Below are 23,842 nucleotides of genomic sequence, written 5' to 3'. Positions count from 1 at the left end.
TAGGCCTCCAAATAGTAGCCAAGATGTTGGTTTGAGATTGCAAAGGGAGCTGGGAAAAGGTATGTAACACGGGTAATGACACAATTGAAATGGGGACTTCAATATGCAAAGGGATTGGGAAAATCATGGTGTTGGATTGCAAGAGAAGGAATTTGCTGAATGCCTACAAGATGGCTTTTTAGAGCTTGTGTTTGAGTCTACTCTGGGAAAGGCTATCTTAGATTGAGCGTTGTGTAATAACCCAGACTTATGAGGGAGCTTAATGTAAACAAACCCTTAGGAGGCAGTGATCAGTATCACAATGGAATAAAAGGAATCACAGAGGCTTCAGAGAGGGGCTTGCCTGGTGGATTGAAGTAGGATAATGGCAGGGATGACAGAAGTTTCTGGAATAGATCGCAAGGCACAGGATAGATATGTCCCACAGAAGAAGTAGTTCTCAAATGGCGGGGGTAGGCAACCATGGCTGATAAGGGAAGTTAAGGACTGCATAAAAACCAAGGAAAGGGCATATAAGGTAGCAAAAGTGGATGGGAAGTTGAATGATTGGGAAGCTTTTAAACTCAAACCAAAGGTAACTAAAAATGCTATAAGAAGGGAAAAGATGAAATATGAGGACAAACTACCCAATAATATAAAGTAAGATACTAGAAGTTGTTTTCAGTTATATAAGGAGAAAAAGGGAGGTGAGAATTGATATTGGATCACTGGAAAATGATACTGGTGAGGTAGTAATGGGGGACAAAGAAATGGCAGATGAACTTAATGAGTACTTTAGATTTATCTTCACTGTAGAAGACATTAGCAGTGTGCCAGAGGTCTGTGAGTGTCAGGGAGCAGGAGTGAATGACATTGCAATTACAAAAGAAAGAGCACTAGGCAAACTCAAAGGTCTTAAGGTACATAAGTCATCTAGAGCAGATGAACTACATACCAGAGTCCTGAGAGAGGTTGCTGGAGATAATGGGTGCATTGGTCATGATCTTTTGAGAATCACTTGTTTCAGGCATGGTCTCAGAGGACTAAGTTTGCAAAATGTCACTCCACTCTTTCAGAAGGGAGGAAGGCAAATGAAAGGAAAGTGTTGCCAGTTAGCCTAACCTCTGTGGTTAGGAAAGCATTGGGAATTGATTATTAACGCTGAGGTTTCAAGGTACTTGGAGACTAATGTTAAAATAAGTCAAAGTTAGCATGGTTTCTCTAAAGGGAAATCTTACCTGACAAATCTGTTAGAGTTATTTGAGGAAATAGCAAGCAGGGTGGACAAAGGAGAGGCAGTGGATGTCACTTACTTGGATTTTCAGCAAGTGTTTGATAAGGTACCCCACATGAGGCTGCTGAACAAGATAAAATACTATGCCGTTACTGGAAAGGTACTGGCATGGATAGAGGAATGGCTGACAGGCAGAAGGCAATGAGTGGGAATAAAAGGGACCTTTTCTGGTTGGATGCCATGGACTAGTGGTGTTCCTCAGGGATCAGTATTAGGACTGCTGCTTTTCACATTGTTTGTCAATGATTTCAATAATGGAATTGATGGCTTTGTGACAATGTTTGCAGATGATACAAAGGTAGGTGCAGGGATAGGTAGTGCTGACGAAGCAATGTGATTGCATCAGGAATTATACAAATTGGAAGAATGGGCAAAAAAGTGGCAGAGGAATACAGTGTTGGGAAATGTATGATAATGCATTTTGGTAAAAGAAAATAATAGTGCAGACTATTATCTAAATAGGGAGAAGGTTCAAACATCAGAGGTGCAGAGGGACTTGGAAGTCCCCATGCAAGACTCCCAGAAGGTTAATTTACAGGTTGAGTTTGCGGTAAAGAAACGCAGTGTTGGTGTTTATTTCAAGGGGAATAGAACATAAAAGCAAGCAGATAATGCTGATCCTTTATAAAAGCTAACTTATACTTGTGTGTACAGGCTGTACCGCAGCCTATGCCATAGCCCTGATTTTCACTTCTGTGTCACTCTACGCTGTAGTGAGCATGCATTGGTGTGCGCCAAAACGCTAGTTGGCGGTGGGATTTCTATGGCACTGTGTTGAGTTTTTTTTGTGAGAGACACGGATGAGGAAATGCATTTTTGCATGACGGCAGGTATATTTGACGATTTGGTTCATCTATTTCGCATCGGTGTACACACAGCCTACAGATATGGCAGAGAAGAAGCAACCGGAAACGCTTTGGAGGAAAAGCGATGCTACCAAGCAGACCAATTCCAGTTGTTCCGGTCTGCGTCGCCGTGACGCGTGAGTAACTTTTCTGGAGAGGTACACGTCACTCTACGGTGTAGGGTATGGCGTAGGTACTACGTAGGGTACGCTTAACCTATGGCGTCGATACGACACACAAGTATAAATCAGTCTTTACAAGGGGTACTGTCACAAGAAAGTATTATCCATATCAGGTATCCCCACCATTAAGGCCATGCTCCTTTTGGGCTGCTGCATCAGGAAGGAGATAAAGAAACAAATATACCCCTCAATCATCGGGCTCTTGAACCAGAGGGGAGAACTTCACTCAGCTTCAGTCACTCCAACACTGAAGTGATCCCACAAACTATGGACTCACCTTCCAAGGGCTCTACAACCCATTCTCAATATTTATTGCTTATTTATTATTATCGTTTTTTTTGTTATATGTTAGTTCTTGCACAGCTTGTTGTTTTTTGCACATTGGATGTTTACCTGCAGTTTTTCATCGATTCTGTTGTGTTTCCTTGTATTTACTGTGAATGCCCTCAAGAAAATGAATCTCAGGAGAGTATGTGGTGGAATATATGTACTTCGATAATAAATTTACTTTGATCTTTGAATTTTGACGCAAAATTAGGAGGTGTTGGCAGTGAAGGCTGTCGTAGATCACAAGGGGACCTTGATCAGTTGGAGAAGTGGGTTGAGGAGTGGCAAATGAATTTCCATACAGACAAGTGTGAGGTGATGAAAGTCAAACCAGTGTAGGACTGACGGATGGTGAGGAACTATGGAATGTAGTGGAACACAGGGTCCCAGGCGTACAGTTGCATATTTGTTGAAAACGCCATCACAGGTAGACAGAGTGGAGAACGGCATTTAGCTCACTGGCCTTCATGGGTCAGGGCACTGAGTACAGGGATTGGGACATCATGCTGTAGTAATAGAGCAACAGTATTATAAATCGTTGTTCACCCTGTTGTAGGAAAGATGTGGTTAAAGCAGAAAGTGCAGGAAAGATTTGAGGATATTGCCAGGCCTAGAAGCCCTGAGCCAAGGGAGAGGCTGGCCAGGCTAGGTCATATTCCTTAGAACATAGGAGAATGAGGAACAACCTTATAGAAAGGTTTAAAATGATGAAAGATATATAGTGTGGTAAGTCTTTTACCCAGGGTAGGTGACACTAAAGCTATAGGGCATAGATTTAAGAGCAGAAGGATTTAAAAGGGACCTGAAGGGAAACTTTTTTCAAGCAGAGGGTGTTGAGTTTATGGAATGAACTGCCAGACATGGTTGAGGCAGGTACAACAGCTTCACTGAAGAAGCCGAAGCGGTTCAAGGAGGGACGGGGCTTCGAGGGGTATTGGGCAAACATAGAAAATTAGATCTAACTATGTGGGAACTCTGGTTGGCATGGACTGGTCGGCCTGTATCTGTTCTGAATTGCTGCTGCATTTCTCTGACCAACAACCCACCTGCCGGAGGAACTCAGCAGGCTGAGCAGTATCGTGTATTGAGACAGTATGCTCAACAATTTGGGTCCTAACCCTGCATGTGAACGCAGAATGGAAATGGGAAATGGTTAGAAAGAGTGAGAGTGAAGCCAGAAGTGATTGGACACATTGATTGATGGATTGGGGGGGGGGGGGGGGAGGACCAGGGAGTGTGGAAGGATGACAGGCAGATTGAGTTAGGTGGCAGGGAAGGAGGATAGGAGGCAGACAATAAGCGGTGTGGGGAGGGTGAAGGTGGAGACAGCTGCTGGAGGGTGATAAGTGAGAAAACAAAGACTACCAAGTGCTGGAATCTGGGTGAAATGTATGTGAACCTGAACCAGAAGCCAACATTCAGACAGCAGACATCTTTACAAAGTTCAATGTCTCTTTGCATCTCAAATGGATAGTTTCAAATAAAATAGTGTACTCACCACACTTATTAACTGTGAGAGGGACACCTTTATTGCAATGGTTACTATATCAGTACTGTTCTTTGCAGGTCTGATGAGCCGATTATAGCGATCAGCATGTAGGAGATAACTAGCTAAGCGTTCCTCTGTATTAGGAGGTAGAGCACCTGAAAGCAAGCAAACAAAACAGGTACACTATCCTTTAACTGATTCCATTTCTATTTTGATTTACGGTGTAAGTGGGGTGCAGTCCATCAGTGTTAAGAAATTAGAACACTCTTCTAGTTTTTGTTTCTGGATTTTTCTTTCCTAGCTCATCCTTGGTGAGCAAACTCCTACTCCTTGGTCTAAATACACCACGGTGAAACTGGGTGTTGGACTTCCTAACAGACCTCAGATAGTCAGGATGCACAACCACTCCTCCTTCCCCATCATCCTCAACACGGGTGCTCCCCAGGCTGCGGGCTGAGCCCACTGCTGTAAACTCCGCTCACGCATGATTGCACAGCCAGTCACCCAAATAAACACGTTGTCAAGTTCGCCAATGACACACTGTGGTGATGCTCATCACCAACAACGAGACAGCCTACAGTGAGGAGCTGGAAGAGCTTGAGGCCTGCTGCAATGCTTACACAATGTCAAAAAGACAAGGGAGATGGTTATCGATCTCAGGAGAACTCGCAACACTCACACCTCTCTTTTTATTGACAGCACAGCAGTGGAAACTGCAAACAGTTTAAAAATCCTGGGAGTGCACGTCTCACATCACATGGTCCCAGAACATATTCTACACAACCAGGAAAGCTTACCAACACCTCTAGTTTCTGAGGAGGCTGAAGAGAGCAGGTCTGTGCACATCTTTCATCATGTCATTCTACAAGCTGCATCACTGCATGGTATGGAAATAGCACTGTGTGGACAGGAAGGCTCTACAAAGGGCAGTCAGAACTGCGCCCAACACATCACTGGCACCAGCCTACTTCCATCAATTTATACAGAAAGGTACCAGGAAGTGGCTTGTATCATCATGAAGGATCCCACCCACCCTGCTTATAGACTGTTTGTCTCACTGCCCTCTGAAAGGAGGCTACGTAGCATCCATGCCAGGACCACCAGCAACGTTCTGCCTCAATTTTTTTTATATAGCTGCGCAGACCAACCATTGTTCTGAGTTGGAAATTTTAACCTGGTCTGAAAACTGTGAGGCACTTGTTTGAGGCAACTGTTTTTTTTAAAATAGGCATACTATGAATGTTTAGAATTACACCTGAAAGCAAGAGAACAAAATAGGCACACTATCCTTTAACTTGTCAGCTTCATTAACAAAAATCACATACTTCTGTTTGCTTAACAAAAAAGTTAGAATATAGAATTTTTCACATTGAACAATCACAAACTACAATTCACAAAACAAGTGAACAATGTCGGGCAGTGAAAACAACCGACAGGCAAAATGGCAGAAGTAAAATGTTTTGACAAGACAGAGACAAGGTTTATTAACAAGGAGATGCTGACTTCTATACTGCATTTATTGTTACAATTTGTAATAGAGTTGTAACTTGAAACACTGACAATGTAAGTACATTGAAGCTCTAAAAGGTTTCAAAGTAAAGGTTGTGATATTTATTATTTATAAAATTTATGGATTATATTAACACATAATTAACTACAGAGTATTTCACAATTATATTAACACAGACTTCAAAATTATATTAGCATAATTTAAAATTATATTAACATTACATAAAAGAAAATTCCAGCTGCGCAACAGGCCCTGTGCATGGCTGCATTTCAGTTATTGTGCAGCTGTGCACCCACGCAGCTTAGAGGAAACAGTGACCATCAGACTCAACAGCAGTTATTTTCCCCAAGCAATAAGGCTGAAAAACACCTCCGTCCACTAACTTACCCCTTCACACCCCCAACAACACTACATTATCATTCTGTCAGTCATAGACTGTCTGTCTCACTCCACTCGGGAAGGGGGCTACGTAGCATCCATGCCAGGACCACCAGCAATGTTCTGCCTCAATTTCTTTTATAGCTGCACAGACCAACCATTGCTCTGAGTTGGAAATTTTTACCTGGTCTGAAAACTGTGAGGCACTTGTTTGATGACAGCATAACATGAGGTTTAGGAAGCAAAGATCAGATGGGGCTATTGAGGAATATAGAGTAGCAAGAAAGGAGCTTAAGAAGGGGCTGAGAAGAGCAAGAAGGGGGCATGAGAAAGCCTTGGCAAATAGGGTAAAGGAAAACCCCAAGGCGTTCTTCAATTGTGTGAAGAACAAAAGGATGACAGGAGTGAAGATAGGACTGATTAGAGATAAAAGTGGGAAGATGTGCCTGGAGGCTGTGGAAGTGAGCGAGGTCTTCAGTGAATACTTCTCCTCGGTATTCACCAATGAGAGGGAACTTGATGATGGTGAGGACAATATGAGTGAGGTTGAAGTTCTGGAGCATGTTGATATTAAGGGAGAGGACGTGTTGGAGTTGTTAAAATACATTAGGACAGTTAAGTCCCCGGGGCCTGACGGAATATTCCCCAGGCTGCTCCACGAGGCAAGGGAAGAGATTCCCGTGCCTCTGGCTAGCACCTTTATGCCCTCGTTGTCCACAGGAATGGCATCCAAGGATTGGAGGGAGGCGAATGTTGTCCGCTTGTTCAAAAAAGGTAGTAGAGATAGTCCGGGTAATTATAAACCAGTGAGCCTTACATCTGTGGTGGGAAAGCTGTTGGAAAAGATTCTTAGAGATAGGATCTATGGGCATTTAGAGAATCATGGTCTGATCAGGGACAGTCAGCATGGCTTTGTGAAGGGCAGATCGTGCCTAACAAGCCTGATAGAGTTGTTTGAGGAGGTGACCAGGCATATAGATGAGGGTAGTGCAGTGGATGTGATCTACATGGATTTTAGTAAGACATTTGATAAAAGTCCACACAGTAGGCTTATTCAGAAAGTCAGAAGGCATGGGATCCAGGGAAGTTTGGCAAGGTGGATTCAGAATTGGCTTGCCTGCAGAAGGCAGAAGGTCGTGGTGGAGAGAGTACATTCGGATTGGAGGGTTGTGGCTAGTGGTGCCCACAAGGATCGGTTCTGGGACCGTGATTTTTTATTAATGACCTGGATGTGGGGGTAGAAGGGTGGGTTGGCAAGTTTGCAGATGACACAAAGGTTGCTGGTGTTGTGGATAGTGTTGAGGATTGTCGAAGATTGCAGAGAGACAGTGATAGGATGCAGAAGTGGGCTGAGAAGTGGCAGATGGAGTTGATGGTGTTCAACCAGAAGTGTGAGGTGGTACACTTTGCAAGAACAAACTCCAAGGCAGAGTACAAAGTAAATAGCAGGATACTTGGTAGTGTGGAGGAGCAGAGAGATCTGGGGGTACATGTCCACAGATCCCTGAAAGTTAGCTCACAGGTAGATAGGGTAGTTAAGAAAGCTGATGGGGTGTTAGCTTTCATAAGTCGAGGGATAGAGTTTAAGAGTCGCAAGGTAATGATGCAACTCTATAAAACTCTGGTTAGGCCGTGCTTGGAGTATTGTGTCCAGTTCTGGTTGCCTCGCTATAGGAAGGATGTGGAAACATTGGAAAGGGTACAGAGGAGATTTACCAGGATGCTGCCAGGTTTAGAGAGTATGGATTATGATCAGAGATTAAGGGAGCTAGGGCTTTACTCTTTGGAGAGAAGGAGGATGAGAGGAGACATGATCGAGGTGTACAAGATATTAAGAGGAATAGATAGAGTGGACAGCCAGCGCCTCTTCCCCAAGGCACAACTGCTCAATACAAGAGGACATGGCTTTAAGGTAAGGGGTGGGAAGTTCAAGGGGGATATTAGAGGAAGGTTTTTTACTCAGAGAGTGGTTGGTGCATGGAGTGCACTGCCTGAGTCAGTGGTGGAGACAGATACACTAGTGAAATTTAAGAGACTACTGGACAGGTATTTGGAGGAACTTAAGGTGGGAGGATATATGGGAGGCAGGGTTTAAGGGTCGGCACAACATTGTGGGCCAAAGGGCCTGTACTGTGCTGTACTATTCTATGTTCAATTTATGTACAGACACTCCTGTGCCTAGCATCACTTTAATAGACATAAAATCAATCTATGTTTATAAGCTATCTTATGTATTTATATCAATTGTGTTTTTTCATTGTTGCATTTTTTATCTTAATGTGTTTTGTTTTTGTGGTGCATTGGATCCAGAGTAACAATTATTTTGTTCTCCTTTACACTTAAGTACTGGAAATGACATTAAATAATTATGAGTCTGGATCAGGGTAATCACAATGTATAGACTTTCCGATTTTTCTGAACAGTTTTGCCTAACTCCCTGCGAAGATGAATTACCTTCAGGTGGAAGGTAATAACTGTTCCTGAACGTGGTGGTGGGGGACCTAAGGAAATGTTGTCTTCCTTGTATCTTCTAGTTTCCCTTTATGAATTTTAAACCCTCCCCTCCTAGTTATTCTGGCTTCTTCCCAGTGCCTTTCCAATCCTGATGAAGGGTCTCGGCCCAAAACATCAACTCTTTATTCTTCTCCATAGATGCTGCCTGAGCCATTGAGTTCCTCTAGCACGTTGTGTGTATTACTCTGCAATTCAAGCACCTGCAGAATCACTTGTGCTTATGGTTTGCACATTACATTCCTATTGAACTTCAATAAATCACAATTTATTTTTCATAAGGCCTTGATCTAAGACTAAAACTAACTTCCCAACAGACTGATATCCTTGTCTCCATTAATGGCCCAACCACTTACAGTCCTTCACAATAAAATTCCCATATTTTACCTCAACCAAGGACTACATAATACCTTCAAGTACAGATTTGTCTTCACCAATTCTACGACTGAACTATGCCTTAAGACTATAAGACATAGGAGCAAAATTAAGCCATTCGGCCCATTGAGTCTGCTCCACCATTATATCGTGGCTAATTTATTATCCCTCTCAACACCATTCACCTGACTTCTTCCTGTAACCATTGACACCCTTAATATGTCAAAAACCTACCAACCTCTGCTTTAAATATACCAATGTCTTGGCCTCCAGAGATGCTAGGCAATGATTCCACAGTTTCACCACCCTCTGGCTAAAGAAATTCCTCCTCATGTCCATCTAAAGGGAAATCCTTGTATTCTGAGGCTTTGCCCTTTGGTCCTTGACTCTCCCACTCTAGGAAACATCCTCTCCACATCCACTCTACCTGGGCTTTTCAATGCTGGCTGAGTTTCAATGAGATCCCCTCTCATTCTTCTAAACTCCAGTGAGAACAGACCCAGAGCCTACAAGCACTCCACATACATTAAAATGAGAAAACCTGCAAATGATGGAAATCCAAAAGAACTCAGCAAGCCAGTCTTCAACTATGGAAAGAGTAAACAGTTACAGTTTCAGGCCAAGATGAAGGGTCTCAATCTGAAACGTTGACTGTTTACTCTTTTCTATAGATGCTGCCTAGCTTGCTGAATTCAACGAGAATTTTTTAGTGTATTCCTCTTACATAACCCTTTCATTTCCATGATCATTCTCAAGAACCTCCTCTGGACCCTCTCCAATGCCAGCACATACTTTCTTAGATAAGGCATCCAAAACTGGTCAATATATTTCAAGTGCAGTCTGACTAATATCTCATAAAGCCTCAGAATTATATCCTTGGTGATATTATATAACAACATTATAGTTCTAGTCCTCTCAAAAAAAAAAGCTAACATTTCATCACATTGTGGGGATCATTGAGACATAGCTGAAAGAAGATCATAGTTGGGAGCTTAACATCCAAGGATACACTTCATATGAAATGGACAAGCAGGTAAGCAGAGGGGGTGGGGTGGCTCTGTTGGTAAAATATCTGTTAAAATTAAATCATTAGAATGAGGTGACATAAGATCAGAAGACATAATCCTTGTGGGTAAAGCTGACAAACTGCAAGGGTAAAAAGACCATGATGGAAGTTTTATACAAGCCTCCAACTAGTAGCCAGGATGTGGAATACAAATTTCAAAGGGAGATAGAAAAGGCATGTAAAAAGGGCAATGTCATGATAGTCATGGGGATTTCAATATGCAGGAAGATTGGGGAAAATCAGGTTGGTGCTGGATCCCAAGAGTGGGAATTTGTAGATTGCCTATGAAATGGTATTTTAGAGCATCTTGTGGCTGAGCCCACTAGGAGAAAGGCAATACTGGATTGGCCAATCAGCCAATATTCTATCTATGCTAGTATAATTCCTGTAATACCAGAGACTGTTATCTTGTTAAGTAGCCTCATGTGTGGCAGTTCTAAAAGGCCTTCTGTAAATCCAAATAAACAACAAAGACTGACTCCCCTTGGTGCATTCTGCCTGTTATTTTCTCAATGAATTCCAATAGATTTTTCAGACAAGGTTTCCTCTAAGGATACCATGCTAACTTTGGGCTACTTTATAATGTGCCTCCAAGTACTCCAAAACCTCATCCTTAATAATGGACTCCAAGATCTTTTCAACCACTGAAGTCAGGCTAACTGGCCTATAATTTCCTTTCTTCTGCCTCCCTCCCTTCATAAAGAGTGACATTTGCAATTTCTAAGTCCTCTAGAACCATTCCAGAATCTAGTGATTTTTGGAAGATCATTAGTGATGCCTCCCCAAACTCTTCAGCTACCTCTTTCAGAACTCTAGGGTGTAGTTCATCTGGTTCAGTTTTCAGCTTCCCAAGCATCTTCTCCTTAACCATAGCAACTACATTCACTTTTGCCTCCGACACTCTTGAATGTCTGGCATACTGCTGGTGTCTTCCACAGTGAAGACTGATGCATAAGACTTATTAAGTTCATTTGCCATTTCTTTGTCCACCATTACTACCCCTCCACCATTACCACCCCTCCAACAGTCCAATTTCCACTCTCACCTCTCTTTTATTCTTTATCTTAAAAAAGCTTTTTGATATCCTCTTTGATATTTTTGGTTAGCTTATCTTCATATTTAATCTTTGCCTTCTGGTGGTTTTTAAAAACTTCCCAATCCTTTAAATCCCCACTAATTTTTGCTTGATTAGATGCCATCTCTTTTGCTCTCATGCTCTCTTTGATGTCCCTTGTCAGTCATGGTTGTTTTATCCTCCCTTCAGAATACTTCGTCATCTTTGGGATATTTCTATCCTGCACCTTCTGAATTGCTCCCAGAAATTCCAGCCACGGCTGCTTTGCCATCATCTCTGCCAGTGTTCCTTTCAAATCAACTTTGGCGAAATCCTCTCTCATGCCTCTAAAATTTCCTTAACTCTATTGTAATACTGATATATCTGATATTATCTTCTCCCCCTCAAACTGCAGGGTGAATTCTATCATATTATGATCACTGCCTCTCAGGGGTTCCTTTACCCCTGCTCAAGTCAGAATAAAGGGGTCTATTTGGTTGGCTGCCGATGACAAGTGGTGTTCCACAGGGGTTGATTTTCAGACTGGTTCTTTTCAGGTTATATGCTACAGACTTGGATTACAGAATTGATGCCATTTTGGCCAAGTTTGCAGAGGATACAAAGATAGGTGGAGGTGCATGTTGTGTTGAGGAAGCAGAAGGACTTGGGCATATTGGGAGAATGGACAAAGAAGTGGCAGATGGAGTATAGTATAGGGAAGTGTACTTCCCTACGCTTTAGTAGAGGGAATAAAAGTATAGACTATTTTCTAAACATGGAGAACATTCAAAAATCAGAGGTGCAAAGGGACTTGGGAGTCCTTGCGCAAGATTCTCTGAAGATTATCATGCAGGTTGAGTCACTTGTAGTTAAGGAAGGAAAATGCAATGTTAGTATTCATTTTGAGAGAACTAGAATATAAGAGCAAGGATGTGATGCTGAGGTTTTATAAGACATTTGTCAGACTTGGAGTATTGTGAGCAAGTTTGGGCCCCTTATCTAAGAAAAGATGTGCTGGCACTGGAGAAGATCCAGAGCAGATTCACGAGAATAATTCTGGGAATTAAAGGGTTAAAGTATGAGGCGCATGTGATGGCTCTGGACCTGTACTCAATGGAATTTAAAAGAATGACAGGGGATCTCATTGAAACCTATCAAATATTGAAAGGCCTAAACAGTGCGCATGTGGAGAGGATGTCTTAGATGCCCATTTAGAACAGAGATGAGAAGCAGTCTCAATGGACCGAGTGGCCTATGTCTTATGCTCTTACTACCGATTAAAACTGCGAGTTCCTTTATGAAATCTTGCATGAGGATTCCCAAGAACCTTTGCACATCTGATCTCTGAATTTTCTCCCTGTTTAGAAAATAGTGTACACCTTTATATCTTCTGCCAAAGTGCATGACCATACACTTCCTAACACTATATTCCATCTGTTACTTCACTGCCCATTTTCCTAATCTGTCCAAGTTTTTCTGTGGATACCCTGCTTCATCCACACGAAATGACGCCGACCCTGACTATCTTTACATCATCCACAATCTTGGCCACAAAGTTATCATTTCCATCGACCAAATCACTGACATATAACGTAAAAAGTTATCAGTCCCAAAACAGACCCCTGTGGAACACCACTAGTCACTGGCAGCGAAGCAGAAAAGGCCCTCCTTATTCCCACTCCTTGCTTCTTGCCTGTCAGCCAATCTTCTGCCAGTGTCATTGGATCCATGTGGAAAATTCCCAAAATGAAATTGTATATCAGATAAAACAATCTCCATATCCCTGGATTCTCTATAGCTTTAAACGAGCCTCCCTCTGATGCCTGCTGGTGAATGAAGTATGTTAAAACTCTGTTTCGGCAAGGATAAGGATCAATCTTGCTGGGGAGGAATTCTGTTGTTGTACAAGGCACAGGTCAAGATTGAACATGGGTTGCTGAGGAAGCAGCTCTATTAGCCACTGTGCTCATTTGTTAAGTACATTCCAGATAAGTTGATAGGTTCGAGATATTAAGGAAGTCAAAGGATATGGGGTTGGTACAAAAAAATAGTACTTGGGTCAAGATCTATTAGGATTTTATTAAGTGACAGAGCGACCAAATAGCCTCTTCCTGTTTCTATTTCTAATGTTACATTCTGTTAATTTGGTGCTTGAATTTATTTTTGAACAAATCTGTCATCTTAGGAAGTAATCTTGCAAATACTGTACTACAAGCCATAAGACCATAAGCCAAAGGAGCAGAAGTCGGCCATTCAGCCCATCGAGTCTGCTCCGCCATTTTATCATGAGCTGATCCAATCTCCCCTTTAGTCCCATTCCCCCGCCTTCTCACCATAACCTTTGATGCCCTGACTACTCAGATACCTATCAATCTCTGCCTTAAATACACCCAATTGTTTGGCCTCCACTGCCACCCGTGGCAACAAATTCCATAGATTCACCACCCTCTAGCTAAAAATTTTTTTTCGCATCTCTGTTCTGAATGGGCACCCTGCAATCCTCAAGCCATGTCCTCTCGTACTAGACTCCCCCACCATGGGAAACAACTTTGCCACATTCACTTTGTCCATGCCTTTTAACATTCTTTCTATGAGGTCCCCCCTCATTCTTCTAAACTCCAAGGAGTACAGTCCAAGAGTGGTCAAACATTCTTCATATGTTAACCCTCTCATTCCCGGAATCATTCTAAAAGCCTTGCAAGTACTTTACAGCAAGTATTGTATTCTTGAGTAACAGTACCAAAACTGTATAGAATAAGCCAGGAATGGTTCCAAGGCTCCAATTGTAAGAAGACATCTTTACTCCTGTACTCAAACCTCTTGCAATAAAAAGTATCATTCTATTTTCCTTCCCGTCTGCTGTATCTGCCTGTTGGCTTTCAGTGATTTCTGTACAACAATACTATTAGAGAATTGGCTTACTACTGCCTACTTGCTTGCTCTCCTTCCCATATTCTTGCCAATGTGATTCATTGATCCAAATGTCGGGAACAGAGTTCAACAAATAGCCTGTACTCTACATTTTATTTCGTACCAACAACCAGATGTCTTTTCTACATCTTACTTACATTGTGACTTACTGGGTTTTCAACATACCCAGTGGCATCTGGCTAATTAATTATTGCAGAAGTACATCCTATAATTACAAATATAAACGTATTACAACACGCAAATTGCTGGAGGAACTCATTGGGTCAGACAGCATCTATAGAGCAGAATGGACAGGCAGTATTTCTAGTCAAGACACCTCATCTGTGCTGAAGATTCTCAACCCAAACCATCAACTGCCTATTTCCCTCCATAGATGTTGTCTGACCTGCTGACTTCTCCAGCATAGTGTGTGTTTCTCCCAATTCCCACCTCTGCAGTTTTCTGTCTCCACAAATATGGTAGCCAGTTCTTACACATCATGTGCTCAAGGGAAGTTTATGTGAGATTTATTTCCTTTCTGTGACTGTTTAATATACACGCAGTGGCCACTTTATCGGGTACATGTGTTCACGTGCTCGTTAATGTAAATATCTAATCAGCTAACCATGTGGCAGCAATTCAATGCATAAAAGCATGCAGACATGGTCAAGAGGTTCAGTTGTTGTTCAGACCAAATATCAGAATGAGAAAGAAATGTGATCTAAGTGCCTTTGACCATGCAATGATTGTTGATGCTAGACAGGGTAGTTTGAGTATCTCAGAAACTGCTGATCTCCTGGAATTTTCATGTACAACAGTTTACAGAGAATGGTGCAAAAGAAAGTAATCCAGTGAGTGGCAGTTCTGTGGGAAAATGCACCTTGTTAATGAGAGATCAGAGGAGAATGGCCAGGCTGCTTCAAACTGACAAGAGTAACACAAATAACTATGTATTACAACAGTGGTGTGCAGAAGAGCTTCTCTGAATGCACATCAAACCTTGAAGAAGATGGGCTACAACAGAGAAAGGCCATGAACATACACTCAGTCGCCATTATTTTGGTACAGGAAGTACCTAATAAAGTGGCCACTGAGATTTAGCAGGGATTTTATCAGTAATGATGTATAGTGCTCTGTAACTATGGACCTACCAATGAATTTTATAATCGGGTTCTGGAAAGCTCAGCTGCAGGGTTTACTTCTGTTTGCTCTATAATGGGTCCAATGAGCAAGAATTCCTGCTTTAAATTATCCCACTCATTTCACCTCTTGCAGCAGATGTCATCCCATGCCCGCACTTCGGGAAGTCTGATCAATTGGTTGTACTTTTCACCTGGTATACAGGCAGAGACTGAGGACCGCTTCACCATGGTGAGGACTGTGAAGGTATGGTCAAGGGATGTGGATAAAATCTTGCAGGTCTGCTTTGAATTTGGTGTACAGGGATTCATCTTTGGATCAGATTGAACATGTCCCAGTTGTCACTGACTTTGTCAAGACCTACTTGAATGAGTATGTGCCTTTGGGTTGGTCTAGTATGTTGGTGTCATACATGGTACAGTATATGGTTTGAGTATCTCGGAAACTGCTGATCTCCTGGAATTTTCACGTACACCATCTCTAGAGTTCACAGAGAATAGTGAGAGAAACAAAATACATCCAGTGAGCAGCAGTTCTATGGGTGGAATCGCTTCTTAACAAGAGAAGTCCGAGGCGAATGGCCAGACTGGTTCAAACTTACAGGAGGGTGGCAGTAACTCAAGTAACCACATGCTACAACTGTGGTGAAACCTTGAACTGGATGGTCAACAGCAGCAGGTGGCCATGAACATAACACACTGGCCACTTCATTAGGTATAGGCAGTACCGAATAAAGTGGCCACTGAGTGTATGTGACAGCTTATCTGTTAACATTACTGAACCAAGCACGCAGGCCACATTTCATCAATAAAGCACTCCAAGTTTTTATCTGTATGTGCATTAAAATTTTGATTTGGCCCTCACAAGTCATTTAGATGTTCTAAAGAACATGCAGAAAGGTCTAACTAGAACAGTCTAGACCTAAGGATTTCAGCTGTGTTTTTATCCTTGAAGAGAAACTTGGTAGAGTTCTATAAGATAAGGGCAAATAGAGTGAAACTGTTGCCGTTGGTTGATAGTTCAAAGACTACAGAATACAAGAGTTAAATGTGAAAGACAAAAGATTCAGCAGCAAACAAAAATACGGAGGTACTCAGCAGGTCATGCAGAAATGTGAGGGGAAGTGGACAGACGATGTTTTGGTTAAGACGTTTCATCTGGACCAGAGAGTGAGAGGAGATTGGGAAATGAAGAAAAATAGCTTACAGTATTTTGCAGAGACTACTTATGATCTGGTCTGCATGGTAGAAATAAAGGGAAAACAATCTGCAGTGCTACAAGAGTGAGGAGATGTGACAGATGGAATTTGTGTAGATCTGACGGGCCAAATGAGCTCTGAATCTATGATCTGTTTGTTGCTAAATCCTGTCAGCTGAATTGCATAATTTACTTCTTAGCCTACACAAAATGAATAGCAAATTACTGCTCAAGTAAAATATTGTTACTTCTAAATATATTAAAAATGTCATATTTTAATATGTGAAAATTAAAATTCTGAAAAGCACTTTTGGCTATTTTAACAGATGCAAAAGTATATCTTATAGTTGTATCAAATATACAAATTAATATATTCTCCTAGTTGTGAATACATTTCCCTGGGGCATAAATGCATTTCTATTCATGAACCAATCTTCATTCAGCAGGACTACAAATTGAGTTTAAGCTTTACTGTATGTTTATCTAACCTCCTGTTGCTTTGATATCCTTTATTAAATTACTGAATGAAGGATGTTGATCTAAAATAAGACCAGAAAACATAGTAAGAGAATTGTGCTATTTGACCCATCGAGTCTGCTTCACCATAAGATCGAAACTGATTTATCATCCCTCTCAACCTTATTCTCCTTCCTTCTTCCAGAAACTTTTGACATTCTCACTGATCAAGAACCTATCAACCCCCATTTTAAATATAATCAATTACTTGGCCTCCATAAGCATCTGTGACATTCAATTCCAGATTCACCTCCCTCTTGCTAAAGAAATTCCTTTGCATCTCTGTTCAAACTGCATCCCATGGCTGTGCCTGCTGGTCCTAGACTCTCCCAGAATACTTCAAATATGTTCTGACAAATGCATTATAAAACCTGAGCATTACATCTTTGCTCTTATATTTTTTTATTTTAGTCCTCTTGAAATAAACACTAACATTGCTTCTGCCTTCCTTGCTATCAACTCAGCCTGCAAGTTAACACAAACACGAGGAAATCTGCAGATGCTGGAAATTCAAGCAACACACACAAAATGCTGGTGGAATGCAGTGGGCCAGGCAGCATCTATAGGAAGAAGCACAGTCTACATTTCGGGTGCTTCTTCCTATAGATGCTGCCTGGCCTGCTGCGTTCCACCAACATTTTGTGTGTGTTGCTTGAACTTCCAGCATCTGCAGATTTCCTCATGTTTGCGTTTTCAAATTCACTACTGCAAAGCCTCTGCTAGTGACGCCTACACTAAAGAAGTTCAAATCTTCTCTTCGACGGGAGTTCAGTGAAACCCTCTCTAACTGCTCCCCATCTGTAATTTCTTCGGTCCTTCAACTTTTTGATCATACTTTGATCCAGACCCGCTATTAAAGGTGTCCTGACGAAGGATCTCAGCCAGAAACGTCGACTGTGCTTCGTCCTATAGATGCTGCCTGGCCTGCTGCGTTCCATCAGCATTTTGTGTGTGCTGCAAGTTAACATTCCTGCACTAGAACTCCCAAGACTTTGTGCACATCTGATTTCTGAATTCACTCCCTGTTTAGAAAATAGTCTATGCCTTTATTCCTTCTAGCAAAGTGTATGACCATACATTTTCCTACATTGTTTTCCATCTACCATTTCTATGCCCATTCTCCTAATCTGTTCCAATTTTTCTGCAGACTCCCTGCATTCACTAATGTAACCACAAAGTTAATAATCCAGATCATCAATATTAGATCCAGTATTAACCCTTGTGGAACACCACTAGTCACCGGTAGCCTAGCAGTAAAGGTCCTCTTTATTCCCATTCTTTGCCTTCTGCCAGACAGCCAATCTTCTGTCCATGTTATTATATTTCCTGTAATACCATGGGCTCTTACCTTGTTTTGCAGCCTCAGGTATGGTGGCTTGCCAAAAGCCTTTTGAATATCCAAGCAAACAACATCCACTGACAGCCCTTTGTCTATCCTGTCTGTTACTTCCTCAAATAATTCCAACAGATTGGTCAGGCAAGATTTTTCCTAAAGGAAACCATGCTGACTTCGGCCAATTTTATCATGCACTTCCAAGGGTATCCTGAAAACTTATCTTTAGTATTAGACTCTAATAAAGCCAACCATTGAAGGCAGGCTAACTGACTTATATATTTTTTTCTTTTGTCTCTCTCCCTTCTTAAAGAATGGAGTGATATTTGCAGTTTTCTAGCCCTCGGGAACTATTTGAAAAACCTAATGTTTCTTCAATGATCAATACTAATGCATCCACAATCTTTTCAGCTACCTCTTTAAAACCTTGGAGTATAGTTCATCTGGTCCAGGTGATTTATCTTTCTTCAGTCCTTACAGCTTCTCAAACATTTTCTCCTTATTAACACTGACTCACACCTCCCCTCTGACATTCTTGTATTTCTGGCATGCTGCTGATGTCTTCGACACAAAAATTATTATTCAGTTCATCCACCATTTTTTGTGGTCCATTACTTATTCTCCAACATATTTTCCATCAGTCCAATGTACACTCTTGCCTCCCTTTTATTCTATATATCTGATTAAACTTTTGTTATCCTCTTTTATATTATTAGCTAGGTTAACTTCATATTTCATTCTTTTTCTCCTTATTGCTTTTTAGTTGCCTTTTGTTGTTTTATAAAGCTTTCCAATTCTCTAGCTTCCAATTTTTTTTGTTATATTGTATATCCTCTCTTTTGCTTTTATGCAGTCCTTGACTTTCCTTATCAGCCACAGTTGCCTTCCTTCAGAGTGCTTCTTTTGTGAGATAGAGTGATCCTGCATTTTTCAAATTACTCCCAGAAACTCCAGCCATAGTTGTTGTACCATAATTCCTGCTGGTGTCCCCTTCCAATCAAATTTGGCTAGCTGCTCCATCATGCATCTGTAGTTATCTTTACTCTACTGTAATGCTGATATATCTGATTTTAGCTTCTCCCTCTTGAACTCCAGGGCAAATTCCATATTATGTTCACTGGCTCCAAAAGGTTCCTTTACCTTAAGCTTCCTAATCAATTCTTGTTCATTATAAATCATCCAATCTAGAACTAGTGAGCTCAATCTCAAGCTGATCTAAACAGCCATTTTGAAGACATTCTACAAGTTTCTTCTCTTGCAATCCAACACCAATATGATTTTTACAATCCACCTGCTTACTGAGCACCCACCTGCCATTGTAATATTGCCCTTTTTACATGTCATTTCTACTCCAGTTTGTAATTTATACCCCACATCTTGGCTAGTGTTTGAAGACCTGTATATAATTTTAATCAGGGTCTTTTTACCCTTGAGCTTCTTAATTTTCCCCACAAGAATTCTACATCTTCTGATCTTACGGCACTTTGTCCTAAGAATATGATTTCATTTTTTTTTTAACCAACAAAGTTACCCTACCCAACCCTGCTCACCTATCTGTACTTTTGATATTTCATGTCTCCGTGATGTTAAGCTCCCAGGTGACTTACTTTCAACCTGCCTCCTGAAAGACGGTGTGCAGGTAACTCTCCCACGCCCTGTTGCATTGCGCTGTTTAAAGCACAGATTCCAGTCCATAACTTTGAGCCTGAGATCCTCAAACAACCTACACTTGCTGCAGATGTGGTCATCAGGAATCACAGTGGGGTCCACCATCTCCGACATCTTGCAGCTACAACACATCACCCGATTATGCATCCCTACTTTAGTTGTAATTTGATATTCTTTTAGTCAACTGCTCTAAAAATAACCTTGCCTGCACCTCATCTGTGGCTCCTTGCTGAAACCTTTTGAGGAAAAGCCTCAAACTTCAGAGTTTTATTATTATTGGCCGAACCAACAGACCCTCTGGAACCTTTGCCACCACCTCTTCTCACTGAAGCCTTTAGAACAGGTGTTCTCAACCATAGACAAATACCATTAAGCATGGAATCCATGGACCCCAGGTTGGGAACCCCTGCTCTGGAGGTAAGCCTCTAACTCTGTCTACTCCAATAATGCCACTCCCATAGTGGCCGCCCCATTTAAACCTCACTTCTTTTTATTGAGCCAAGTGAAACTCACACAAAAATGGGCCTTGTTCTTTTCAATGGTTTCCCTCTAGCACAGTCCTCACTCTTGCCACGACCAAGGGAAACCAAAGTGAAGTGAACACCACTTTCCCATTGTTGATATAAGAGACTACAGATGCTGGAATCTGGAGCAAAAAATCAGTGGATCAGGCAGCATCTATGGAGGGAAATGGACAGTTGACTTCTGTTGTCAAAGCTCTTCATCTGGACAACAATGAAGATGAAGTGTCCAGGTGAAGGGTCGCGACCTGATATTTTGACTGTCCACTTCCCTGCATTGATACTACCTAGCACTCTGAGTTCCTCTAGCATCTTCTTTTTGTTTTGTTCACTTTCTCAAAGATTGGATTCATTTCAACATGACACAGATAAGTTTGACTGACTGAGAACAAGCTGCTTTTAGTTGAATTGTTAACCAAACCCAAGTAAAATCCTGAGGATTCTCAATCTTTTTTTCCAAAGTTTGCAGACAACGCTAAGATAGGTGGAGGAGCAGGTAGTATTGAGGAAGCAGAGAGGCTACAGAGGACTTAGACAGATTAGGAGAATGGGCAAAGAAGTAGCAGATGGAATGCTATGTTGGGAAGTGTATGGTCATGCACTTTGGTAGGAAAAATAAAAGTAGAGACTATTTTCTAAATTTAAAAAAATTTAAAAAACTGAGGTGCAAAGGGACTTGAGTCCTTGTGCAGACTCCCTAAAGGTTAATTTGCAGGTTGAGTCAGTGGTGTGGAAGGCAAATGCAATGTTAACATTCATTTTGAGAAGACTAGAATGTAATGTTATAGTTTTATAAGGCACTGCTGAGGCCTTATTTGGTGTATTATGAGCAGCTTTAGGCTCTTTATCAAAGAAAGGATGTGCCGACATTGGAGAGGATTCAAAGTTCATTCACGAAAATGTTTCTGGGATTTAATGACTTACCATATGAGGAGTGTTTGATGGCTCAGGGCCTGTACTCACTGCACCCAGCACATAATTCTCTGCAATTTCTGCCATCTCCAATGGGATCCCACAGCCAAGCAGACCTTTCCCTCCCCCCCCCCCCCCATCACATTTTGCTTCTTCCCTCACTACCATTCAGGGCCCCAAACAGTCCTTCCAGGTGAGGCGACACTTCACCTGTAAGCCTGTTGGGGTCATATACTGTGTCCAGTGCTCCCTCTGTGACCTCCTGTATATAGATGAGACCTGACATAGATTGTGAGACCGCTTCACCAAGCACCTACATTCCATCCACCAGAAAAAGTGGGATCTCCCAGTGGACACCCATTTTTATTCCACTTCCTATTCCGATACAACTATCCATGGCCTCCTCTACTGTCACAATGAAGCCACGCTCAGGTTGGAGGAACAACACCTTATATTACCTCTAGGTAGCCTCCAATGACAGCATGAACATTGATTTCTTGAACTTCCAGTAATGGCCCCCCCCCCCTTTAACCATTCCCCGTCCCCTTTTCCCTCTTTAACGTTATCTCCTTGCCTGCCCCTTACCTCACTCTGATGCTTCTTCCCCCCACCCCCCTTCTTCTTTCTTCCATGGCCTTCTGTCTGCTGGTTAGATTCTCCCTTCTCCAGACTTGTAACTCTTTCACCAATCAACTTTCCAGCTCTTTACTTCACCCCTCCCCCTCTCGGTTTCACCTGTCACCTTGTGTTTCTCCCTCCCCTCCCCTCACTTTCTAACTCTATTCCTCATCTTATTTTCTCCGGTTCTGCTGAAAGGTCTTTGCCCGAAACATTGACTATATGGTCTATTCCATGGATGCGACTCTCCTGCTCAGTTCCTGCAGCATTTTGTGTGTGGGGCTTTGAGCCCTTCCTGAACGGGGACAGACGTGTACAGGGACTGAACATCCAAGGTGAAAATGAGGCGGTCAGGGACAGGGAATTGAAAGTTAGTGCAGAGATCGAGAGCATGAGAAGAGCCGTGGATGTAGGTGAGAAGGAATAAAACCAAAGGGGATGGAATGGAATCGAGATAAGAGTTCAGTGGGGCAGGCAGAGCCAATAGGCCTACCCGGACAGTCCGCTTTCGGGATTTTGAGTAGGAGGTAGAGAGAGCAGAGCGGGATATGCTTCAAATAAGTAAGAGTGAATTGGAGTAGGGAGTGTCAACTTCTGCAGGAGCTCACGGGACTGTGTCAATGCTTCCGGTTAGGAACTAATTATAGTACTCTTGCTGCCATTAACAAAATTCAAGTTTTCTAGAAAGTTCCACTCAAATGACAAGTCGGATAATGGGAGATGATGCGCTGCCCTGCAGAGATCGTTCCCTGGGAAGGCGTTACTATAACGTGCGCCGACAGTGCTGAATATACAGCAGAGGGACCCAGGTTCCGAGCCTCCCGCATCCTCCGAAATAAACAACCGGCACATTGAGCCGGTTGGCAACGCGCTGCATCAGTAACACACTGCGATTGGTGTGAATTCTGCGAATACTGTACTCCTAGAGATCAGCTCATGCGATCCTGTCCCTGTACCTTTGGGATAAGATTTCCCCCACATTTGGTTAAATTCACCCCGGTCGATAACCACGGGAAGACCAGTTTGCACTTACTTTCGCAGACGAGAAACAGCAAGGAGACTGTTAACGTTAACAGCATGGTCTTCACCCCTAGATCCCCTTCTGGTTACCCAGGCGAGGCCGGAATTGCGAACAGGCGGAGCGAGCCCCCTCTCAGCTCTCGCTTCCTTTGATCCGCACGCAGGCTGACGAAGGCAGAAGGCGAGTCCGGCTCCGGATCGGCGAGAACGGAATGGGGAGGGGAGATTGTGGAGAGGGGGAGGAGGGAGCGAGCATGAAAGTCGTGAACAACGGGAGAGTGAATGAAAGAGTCACCCCCATTGGACTGGGTGTCTAGGTTATGAGGAAAGACTCTCTGCCGGTCGGATGAATGGGCAAAATAAACCTTTATCTTTCTGTACTTATAAATAGCTGCAGGCTGCACGCTGTCCTCTGTGGCCGTCCCTATCTCTCTCTCCGACTCTACCCATCAGCATTCCATATCCTATCTCTACACTGTGACATTGCACTGACTCCCACAAACTTTTGAATATCTACTCCTTGCCCACGCGTCGTCAATCCGTCCACCCAGCAGTTGCTGAGGGGGACAGGCTTCTAGACCAACAATGCCACATCTTCAAAGTTGCCATGACGATGGAAAAAAAAGGTTGCAGGATCTAGAAATTGAATCGAAAGTAGAAAGTGATGGATAAAAATTCCGCAGGTCAGGCAGCAGATATTGCGAGCGGAACAGTCACTATTTCAGGTCTGTAACTCTTCGATAGATCTAGGAAAAAGACATAGTTTATATTAGGGGAGAAGGTGGGGGAAGGATGTAAAGAAGAAGGTGTTCTTTATGTGCATGGCAATGGAAGTGATTAGGCTAGGGTTAAATCGGGGATTGCCGGGCGACGTGGCTCGGGAAGGGCCGAGGGACTATTCGCAGTAATAAATAAATAATAAGTTCTGCAGTTCCTGCAACACTTGTCGGGAGAAAATTAACAAGTCCTGCCTGACCTCCAGCTGCTTGCTTTTTCG

At 42.4% G+C, this 23,842-nt stretch overlaps 1 protein-coding gene across 1 annotated transcript in view; it reads right to left on the bottom strand.

Moving 5' to 3' along the window:
- The window catches only part of LOC140729175 (neuronal acetylcholine receptor subunit beta-2-like), a 60,417-nt gene extending 37,115 nt beyond the window's left edge, over nt 1-23,302 (bottom strand). The window contains exons 1-2 of the mRNA XM_073048647.1: nt 22,859-23,302; nt 4,126-4,271 (exon numbers count right to left, since the gene is read on the bottom strand). Coding sequence (XP_072904748.1) covers nt 4,126-4,271; nt 22,859-22,904 — 192 coding nt within the window. The 5' untranslated portion in view covers nt 22,905-23,302. The remainder of the gene's footprint in view (nt 1-4,125; nt 4,272-22,858) is intronic.
- Between the last annotated feature and the right edge of the window lie 540 nt (nt 23,303-23,842).

Source organism: Hemitrygon akajei, chromosome 6 (assembly GCF_048418815.1).
Source record: "Hemitrygon akajei chromosome 6, sHemAka1.3, whole genome shotgun sequence".
NCBI classification, from domain to species: domain Eukaryota; kingdom Metazoa; phylum Chordata; class Chondrichthyes; order Myliobatiformes; family Dasyatidae; genus Hemitrygon; species Hemitrygon akajei.
This window is presented reverse-complemented; position numbering and strand designations above follow the sequence as displayed.